This window comes from Pseudophryne corroboree, chromosome 2 (assembly GCF_028390025.1).
Source record: "Pseudophryne corroboree isolate aPseCor3 chromosome 2, aPseCor3.hap2, whole genome shotgun sequence".
Lineage (NCBI taxonomy): Eukaryota > Metazoa > Chordata > Amphibia > Anura > Myobatrachidae > Pseudophryne > Pseudophryne corroboree.
This window is the reverse complement of record NC_086445.1, coordinates 869,308,326-869,318,215: the sequence shown is the minus strand read 5'-3', so window position 1 is coordinate 869,318,215 and position 9,890 is coordinate 869,308,326. Positions and strand designations below refer to the sequence as shown.

At 44.5% G+C, this 9,890-nt stretch overlaps 1 protein-coding gene across 1 annotated transcript in view; it reads left to right on the top strand.

Annotated features, from left to right (window-relative positions):
• Positions 1–9,160: 9,160 nt before the first annotated feature.
• SEZ6 (seizure related 6 homolog) overlaps positions 9,161–9,890 on the top strand; it is an 874,081-nt gene continuing 873,351 nt past the window's right edge. The window contains exon 1 of the mRNA XM_063955907.1: positions 9,161–9,552. Coding sequence (XP_063811977.1) covers positions 9,501–9,552 — 52 coding nt within the window. The 5' untranslated portion in view covers positions 9,161–9,500. The remainder of the gene's footprint in view (positions 9,553–9,890) is intronic.

Genomic DNA, 9,890 nt, shown 5'->3' with positions numbered 1-9,890 from the left:
CGGCAATGCCTGGGCACGCCTGCGGTTTATCAGATACACCCAGAAAACGGCAGGTTTCCACTAGAGATGAGCGCCTGAAATTTTTCGGGTTTTGTGTTTTGGTTTTGGGTTCGGTTCCGCGGCCGTGTTTTGGGTTCGAACGCGTTTTGGCAAAACCTCACCGAATTTTTTTTGTCGGATTCGGGTGTGTTTTGGATTCGGGTGTTTTTTTCAAAAAACACTAAAAAACAGCTTAAATCATAGAATTTGGGGGTCATTTTGATCCCAAAGTATTATTAACCTCAAAAACCATAATTTACACTCATTTTCAGTCTATTCTGAATACCTCACACCTCACAATATTATTTTTAGTCCTAAAATTTGCACCGAGGTCGCTGTGTGAGTAAGATAAGCGACCCTAGTGGCCGACACAAACACCGGGCCCATCTAGGAGTGGCACTGCAGTGTCACGCAGGATGTCCCTTCCAAAAAACCCTCCCCAAACAGCACATGACGCAAAGAAAAAAAGAGGCGCAATGAGGTAGCTGTGTGAGTAAGATTAGCGACCCTAGTGGCCGACACAAACACCGGGCCCATCTAGGAGTGGCACTGCAGTGTCACGCAGGATGGCCCTTCCAAAAAACCCTCCCCAAACAGCACATGACGCAAAGAAAAAAAGAGGCGCAATGAGGTAGCTGTGTGAGTAAGATTAGCGACCCTAGTGGCCGACACAAACACCGGGCCCATCTAGGAGTGGCACTGCAGTGTCACGCAGGATGTCCCTTCCAAAAAACCCTCCCCAAACAGCACATGACGCAAAGAAAAAAAGAGGCGCAATGAGGTAGCTGTGTGAGTAAGATTAGCGACCCTAGTGGCCGACACAAACACCGGGCCCATCTAGGAGTGGCACTGCAGTGTCACGCAGGATGTCCCTTCCAAAAAACCCTCCCCAAACAGCACATGACGCAAAGAAAAAAAGAGGCGCAATGAGGTAGCTGACTGTGTGAGTAAGATTAGCGACCCTAGTGGCCGACACAAACACCGGGCCCATTTAGGAGTGGCACTGCAGTGTCACGCAGGATGTCCCTTCCAAAAAACCCTCCCCAAACAGCACATGACGCAAAGAAAAAGAAAAGAAAAAAGAGGTGCAAGATGTCACCGTGTACATCCCCCTCCTCACAGATTATCAATTCGTCCCCACTGGAATCCACCATCTCAGCTCCCTGTGTACTTTGTGGAGGCAATTGCTGCTGGTCAATGTCTCCGCGGAGGAATTGATTATAATTCATTTTAATGAACATCATCTTCTCCACATTTTCTGGATGTAACCTCGTACGCCGATTGCTGACAAGGTGAGCGGCGGCACTAAACACTCTTTCGGAGTACACACTTGTGGGAGGGCAACTTAGGTAGAATAAAGCCAGTTTGTGCAAGGGCCTCCAAATTGCCTCTTTTTCCTGCCAGTATAAGTACGGACTGTGTGACGTGCCTACTTGGATGCGGTCACTCATATAATCCTCCACCATTCTATCAATGTTGAGAGAATCATATGCAGTGACAGTAGACGACATGTCCGTAATCGTTGTCAGGTCCTTCAGTCCGGACCAGATGTCAGCATCAGCAGTCGCTCCAGACTGCCCTGCATCACCGCCAGCGGGTGGGCTCGGAATTCTGAGCCTTTTCCTCGCACCCCCAGTTGCGGGAGAATGTGAAGGAGGAGATGTTGACAGGTCGCGTTCCGCTTGACTTGACAATTTTGTCACCAGCAGGTCTTTCAACCCCAGCAGACTTGTGTCTGCCGGAAAGAGAGATCCAAGGTAGGCTTTAAATCTAGGATCGAGCACGGTGGCCAAAATGTAGTGCTCTGATTTCAACAGATTGACCACCCGTGAATCCTTGTTAAGCGAATTAAGGGCTCCATCCACAAGTCCCACATGCCTAGCGGAATCGCTCCGTGTTAGCTCCTCCTTCAATGTCTCCAGCTTCTTCTGCAAAAGCCTGATGAGGGGAATGACCTGACTCAGGCTGGCAGTGTCTGAACTGACTTCACGTGTGGCAAGTTCAAAGGGCATCAGAACCTTGCACAACGTTGAAATCATTCTCCACTGCGCCTGAGACAGGTGCATTCCACCTACTATATCGTGCTCAATTGTATAGGCTTGAATGGCCTTTTGCTGCTCCTCCAACCTCTGAAGCATATAGAGGGTTGAATTCCACCTCGTTACCACTTCTTGCTTCAGATGATGGCAGGGCAGGTTCAGTAGTTTTTGGTGGTGCTCCAGTCTTCTGTACGTGGTGCCTGTACGCCGAAAGTGTCCCGCAATTCTTCTGGCCACCAACAGCATCTCTTGCACGCCCCTGTCGTTTTTTAAAAAATTCTGCACCACCAAATTCAAGGTATGTGCAAAACATGGGACGTGCTGGAATTTGCCCATATTTAATGCACACACAATATTGCTGGCGTTGTCCGATGCCACAAATCCACAGGAGAGTCCAATTGGGGTAAGCCATTCCGCGATGATCTTCCTCAGTTGCCGTAAGAGGTTTTCAGCTGTGTGCGTATTCTGGAAAGCGGTGATACAAAGCGTAGCCTGCCTAGGAAAGAGTTGGCGTTTGCGAGATGCTGCTACTGGTGCCGCTGCTGCTGTTCTTGCGGCGGGAGTCCATACATCTACCCAGTGGGCTGTCACAGTCATATAGTCCTGACCCTGCCCTGCTCCACTTGTCCACATGTCCGTGGTTAAGTGGACATTGGGTACAACTGCATTTTTTAGGACACTAGTGAGTCTTTTTCTGACGTCCGTGTACATTCTCGGTATCGCCTGCCTAGAGAAGTGGAACCTAGATGGTATTTGGTAATGGGGGCACACTGCCTCAATAAATTGTCTAGTTCCCTGTGAACTAACGGCGGATACCGGACGCACGTCTAACACCAACATAGTTGTCAAGGCCTCAGTTATCCGCTTTGCAGCAGGATGACTGCTGTGATATTTCATCTTCCTCGCAAAGGACTGTTGAACAGTCAATTGCTTACTGGAAGTAGTACAAGTGGGCTTACGACTTCCCCTCTGGGATGACCATCGACTCCCAGCAGCAACAACAGCAGCGCCAGCAGCAGTAGGCGTTACACGCAAGGATGCATCGGAGGAATCCCAGGCAGGAGAGGAATCGTCAGAATTGCCAGTGACATGGCCTGCAGGACTATTGGCATTCCTGGGGAAGGAGGAAATTGACACTGAGGGAGTTGGTGGGGTGGTTTGCGTGAGCTTGGTTACAAGAGGAAGGGATTTACTGGTCAGTGGACTGCTTCCGCTGTCACCCAAAGTTTTTGAACTTGTCACTGACTTATTATGAATGAGCTGCAGGTGACGTATAAGGGAGGATGTTCCGAGGTGGTTAACGTCCTTACCCCTACTTATTACAGCTTGACAAAGGGAACACACGGCTTGACACCTGTTGTCCGCATTTCTGGTGAAATACCTCCACACCGAAGAGCTGATTTTTTTGGTATTTTCACCTGGCATGTCAACGGCCATATTCCTCCCACGGACAACAGGTGTCTCCCCGGGTGCCTGACTTAAACAAACCACCTCACCATCAGAATCCTCCTGGTCAATTTCCTCCCCAGCGCCAGCAACACCCATATCCTCCTCATCCTGGTGTACTTCAACACTGACATCTTCAATCTGACTATCAGGAACTGGACTGCGGGTGCTCCTTCCAGCACTTGCAGGGGGCGTGCAAATGGTGGAAGGCGCATGCTCTTCACGTCCAGTGTTGGGAAGGTCAGGCATCGCAACCGACACAATTGGACTCTCCTTGTGGATTTGGGATTTCGAAGAATGCACAGTTCTTTGCTGTGCTGCTTTTGCCAGCTTGAGTCTTTTCATTTTTCTAGCGAGAGGCTGAGTGCTTCCATCCTCATGTGAAGCTGAACCACTAGCCATGAACATAGGCCAGGGCCTCAGCCGTTCCTTGCCACTCCGTGTCGTAAATGGCATATTGGCAAGTTTACGCTTCTCCTCCGACAATTTTATTTTAGGTTTTGGAGTCCTTTTTTTTCTGATATTTGGTGTTTTGGATTTGACATGCTCTGTACTATGACATTGGGCATCGGCCTTGGCAGACGACGTTGCTGGCATTTCATCGTCTCGGCCATGACTAGTGGCAGCAGCTTCAGCACGAGGTGGAAGTGGATCTTGATCTTTCCCTAATTTTGGAACCTCAACATTTTTGTTCTCCATATTTTAATAGGCACAACTAAAAGGCACCTCAGGTAAACAATGGAGATGGATACTAGTATACAATTATGGACTGCCTGCCGAGTGCAGACACAGAGGTAGCCACAGCCGTGAACTACCGTACTGTACTGTGTCTGCTGCTAATATAGACTGGTTGATAAAGAGATGTCTATGTAACTATGTATGTATAAAGAAGAAAGAAAAAAAAACCACGGTTAGGTGGTATACAATTATGGACGGACTGCCTGCCGAGTGCAGACACAGAGGTAGCCACAGCCGTGAACTACCGTACTGTACTGTGTCTGCTGCTAATATAGACTGGTTGATAAAGAGATGTCTATGTAACTATGTATGTATAAAGAAGAAAGAAAAAAAAACCACGGTTAGGTGGTATACAATTATGGACGGACTGCCTGCCGAGTGCAGACACAGAGGTAGCCACAGCCGTGAACTACCGTACTGTACTGTGTCTGCTGCTAATATAGACTGGTTGATAAAGAGATGTCTATGTAACTATGTATGTATAAAGAAGAAAGAAAAAAAAACCACGGTTAGGTGGTATACAATTATGGACGGACTGCCTGCCGAGTGCAGACACAGAGGTAGCCACAGCCGTGAACTACCGCACTGTACTGTGTCTGCTGCTAATATATAGACTGGTTGATAAAGAGATAGTATACTCGTAACTAGTATGTATGTATAAAGAAAGAAAAAAAAACCACGGTTAGGTGGTATATACAATTATGGACGGGCTGCCGAGTGCCGACACAGAGGTAGCCACAGCCGTGAACTACCGCACTGTACTGTGTCTGCTGCTAATATAGACTGGTTGATAAAGAGATAGTATACTCGTAACTAGTATGTATGTATAAAGAAAGAAAAAAAAACCACGGTTAGGTGGTATATACAATTATGGACGGGCTGCCGAGTGCCGACACAGAGGTAGCCACAGCCGTGAACTACCGCACTGTACTGTGTCTGCTGCTAATATAGACTGGTTGATAAAGAGATAGTATACTCGTAACTAGTATGACTATAAAGAAAGAAAAAAAAACCACGGTTAGGTGGTATATACAATTATGGACGGGCTGCCGAGTGCCGACACAGAGGTAGCCACAGCCGTGAACTACCGCACTGTACTGTGTCTGCTGCTAATATAGACTGGTTGATAAAGAGATAGTATACTACTAATATTATATATACTGGTGGTCAGGTCACTGGTCACTAGTCACACTGGCAGTGGCACTCCTGCAGCAAAAGTGTGCACTGTTTAATTTTAATATAATATTATGTACTCCTGGCTCCTGCTATAACCTATAACTGGCACTGCAGTGCTCCCCAGTCTCCCCCACAATTATAAGCTGTGTGAGCTGAGCACAGTCAGATATATATATACATTGATGCAGCACACTGGGCTGAGCAGTGCACACAGATATGGTATGTGACTGAGTCACTGTGTGTATCGTTTTTTTCAGGCAGAGAACGGATATATTAAATAAAACAAACAACTGCACTGTCTGGTGGTCACTGTGGTCGTCAGTCACTAAACTCTGCACTCTCTTCTACAGTATCACAGCCTCAGGTCAATCTCTCTCTCTCTCTCTCAACCCTAATCTAAATGGAGAGGACGCCAGCCACGTCCTCTCCCTATCAATCTCAATGCACGTGTGAAAATGGCGGCGACGCGCGGCTCCTTATATAGAATCCGAGTCTCGCGATAGAATCCGAGCCTCGCGAGAATCCGACAGCGTCATGATGACGTTCGGGCGCGCTCGGGTTAACCGAGCAAGGCGGGAAGATCCGAGTCGCTCGGACCCGTGAAAAAAAACATGAAGTTCGGGCGGGTTCGGATTCAGAGAAACCGAACCCGCTCATCTCTAGTTTCCACCCAGAAATGCTGGCTTCATGTCACTCAAACAGCGGCTGCATTGCGATCACAATGTTTACGCATTATCTGATGCTGTTTTTGCACACATGGTGCATGTGTGCAGTTGTTCAATAATCGCCGAGATTGCAAAGCGCAAATTTTGCGATCCAACCTGAATTAGGTCCTAATTCAGGTTTGTTAGCAAACCAAAAAAGTCAGAAATTGGGCAAAACCATGTTGCACTGCTGGTAAGGCAGATGTAACATAAGCAGAGAGATTTAGATTTGGGTAGGGTGTGTTCAGTGGCGTCACAAGCTGGGTGTGGGGAGTGTGGCCCACACCCGGGTGTGACGCCTAGAAGGGGTGACACCACAATGTGGGCTCCTCAGCAGTGACAGGAGCCAGGTGCCGCAGTGTGAAAGTCTGCTACAGCACCCGGCTCCTGTCATAGAAGAGAAGCCGACAGCGCTGCAGACAGTCTCCGGGGGCAGCCCAGTACAGCCCGGTATCTCCAGAGATGCTGGCCATGCCCCCTAAGTGATGACCTTGTGAAACCACTCCCCCTTTGTTAGCTGCCATGCCCCCTTTTTGCTGCAAGCACGCCCCCTGGTGCGCTGGCACATGAAGGGTGCGCACCGGGTGTCACCACACCCAGTGACGCCTCTGGGTGTGTTGAAACTGAAATCTAAATTGCAGTGTACAAATGAAGCAGCCAGTATTTACCCTGCACAGAAACAAAATAACCCACCCAAATCTAAATCTCTCTGCACATGTTACATCTGCCCCACCTGCAGTGCAACATGGTTTTGCCCAATAGCTAACTTTTTTGGTCTTGTAACAAACCTGAATAACCCCCTTAATCTGAAATTTTTCATTCCATTTACAAATTTTTTACAAATAAATATACAGCTGTAGGATTGTATTATTTTATACTATGGTAAACTGTATTAAATAAGTATGTATTTAAGATTTTAATGGTGATTGAAGCTTGAATCCAATAATCACAGCAGGATAAATAAATAACTGAATTTAATTTGAACTATATACGCGCATAACGGACCATAGGGTGGTAGAATCTTGTTCGATGAAGTGACTACGTTTCTAAAAATAGGATTTCATTATTCTAAACATTGGAGTAACCACCTTTTACTCAGCAAAGGCAGTTCTACATTACAATGTGGATAACAAAGAGAAATGTCATTCTGGAGTATGATTCATTAATTTTAGTTGATTCATTGCATTATATTACACAGGAAATCAGGTAAAATGCAGCTAAATTTTTCTGCCAGGTTTATTGCCAGGACTGTCATATTTTGATATACAGCAAAAAGTGTTTGGGTTTGTTGGAAATGTATTAAGACTTCATTAAAGTAAATAACAACAAAATCTAAATATTTGAATGGACACAGAGATTACCAGAGCCAGAATTATCAGCAAACCATGGCAATCTAAAACATTAGATAATAGACATCGGAAATGTTATATCTTGAGAATATACAATACTGCGAAAATAGATTGGCAGCAAGCTTTTTTCTTTCTTTCCATGGGCTTGATGTGTGAGAAATTATTCGTTTAAATACCACTGCCACAAGCTTTTAACTATAATATAATGATAATTAAGCTTTTTTTCGAGCACAGTTTGGTGCTGATGCAGCTGCCTGGAGCCTTGGCATTTATTGAGTGCAAAGTAGTCATTTATTGTCCTTTGTGTGCTCAAAAGCCATCTTCATTATCTAGTGAATCTGAAATACAGAACAAATATATCAACCACTGAGTTGTTGAACACTCCAACAGCCTTGGAAGTGATAGTACCCAGGCCCCATATGATTATAGGCACACAGAGTTAGTTATTTTCTTTCTTTCTTTCTAGTAGTCTTACTATTCTATTGACTAAGTAGCTTTATATTCATTTGCACATTGTCGTTTCATTGACTAACAACTGATGTACAAAACTATGTCTGTCTTTATTGGATATTTCTGTTGATGTTCCTTGTCACATCAATTAACACGATGCAGTTATTTTAATTAAACAGAGTAGCCTTGGAAATCCCATGAGCTTTAAGGAGAGGGAGGGAGCAGAGCACATACCAGGAAATCTTGAATCTCATAAAAGGTTTGTAAGAAGTATGATGAGTGTTTCAAGGGAGAAAAATTAACTTGGCTCAGGAAAACATAAATATGCATAAACACACATTAGATATAGTTTCAAATACATCTTGCAGAGTGCGGTATTTAGTGGAGGACTTTAAATAGGAAATCTTACAGCAGATAAATATTGATGGCAACACATTCTGGTAACAATAATCATTCCTAAATATTCTATCATCTATTTAAATTTGTTAGTTATTGATGTGTTACTTTTTACACTAGGAGCTCTCAAGTCAGTTCTGGAGGAAGTCTAGCAGTCCCAGATTTATAGTTATACCTTGTGATTTAGAACAACAGTGTGTTTCAGTCCTTTACTTAGGACCCATAAGCAGGACACTCAACAAGAATAGCTGTGACTTGATATCTGGTGTAAAAATCCAAAACACATGGGATTGACTAACTTGTGCTTCAGCATGGCTAGGCTTGAAAATTGTTGACCTACTGTATAAATTGCTTATATTTAAGAAGTTTGCAGCTAATAAACTCTGAATTCTTAAACTCCATAATTCCATTAGAGTAATAATAAAGTAATATCATATTCCTATACCAGGTATTACAGAAGTATTCCCAGTCCATAGCTCTGTTGATTGTTATTTATGGCATTATAAAGGAGAACTAACTAGCAATAGACTTGTAATAGTAATAATCATCTCACAAAGCCTTAACAAGCCCGCCAACTATGCACAGTGATGTAAATGTAGGATGCACGGAGCTGTGAGTTATTATAATTGTATCAGTTAACACATTATATTCTGACCAGTTCTAAGCATGTTCTCTGGGAGATTAATGAGGCAGAACACTGGTGGCGTGCTGCTTCCCATTGGCTGGTAATGTAGGAGCTGTCCATTCCAGCACCTTGCCAGTTAAAGCTATTCCTAGTGCAGACGCTAGGCGCTGTCCGCGGTGCTGAAGGCTTTCTCGTGCTTGGAAATATAGAGCCAGGCAGGCAATCGTCTCCCAGCAGCAAGCAGTGAAATGTAAGCTTCTCCTCACTACAGCTGATTGCAATTACACCAGTCAGAAGAGCCACAACAAGCTATTTCTTCCTGTTCTTTTTTATTTTGGTAATTGCTTTCTCCCTTCCCTCTTCACCCAGCACTTCAGGCACCGGGTGCTTCTTTCAATGCAGCTTCTTTCCACAGCGTGATCAGTGTATGTTCCTGCTTCCAAAGTATTAGGAAAAAACACACACACACATTGAAGGTAGAAGAGAAGAGGCTGTATAAAGAGACTGCTCCGAGTAATAAGGAGATTATCCTAAAAACATGTATGCTGTGTGCTTTATATTAACAGCTATGGTGCATGTCCATTCTCAAGGTAAGGACTTCCTCAGTCATTTCATTTTCCATTTTTTTTGCTGCTGAATTATGCTTATGAAGTCACCTTTCAATTTGTCATTGTTTCAAGACCACGCTGCTTTTGCTTAACAGAGGTCAATATTATTACAGATTCTGAAGTTTACATTTGAATTATTTACCTTATAAGTCACTATTTTCTTGAATAGCAAGATGTACTGGTGTCTTTATGTATAGTAATGTGTGTTGGAGTCAACTCAAGTTTATTTATTCCTACCTCACTTAATTATTGCCATACTTCTCTAAACATGCTTGCTTGACTAATGCTTTTCAGTAGTTCACCCTAAGATGAAAATGTAA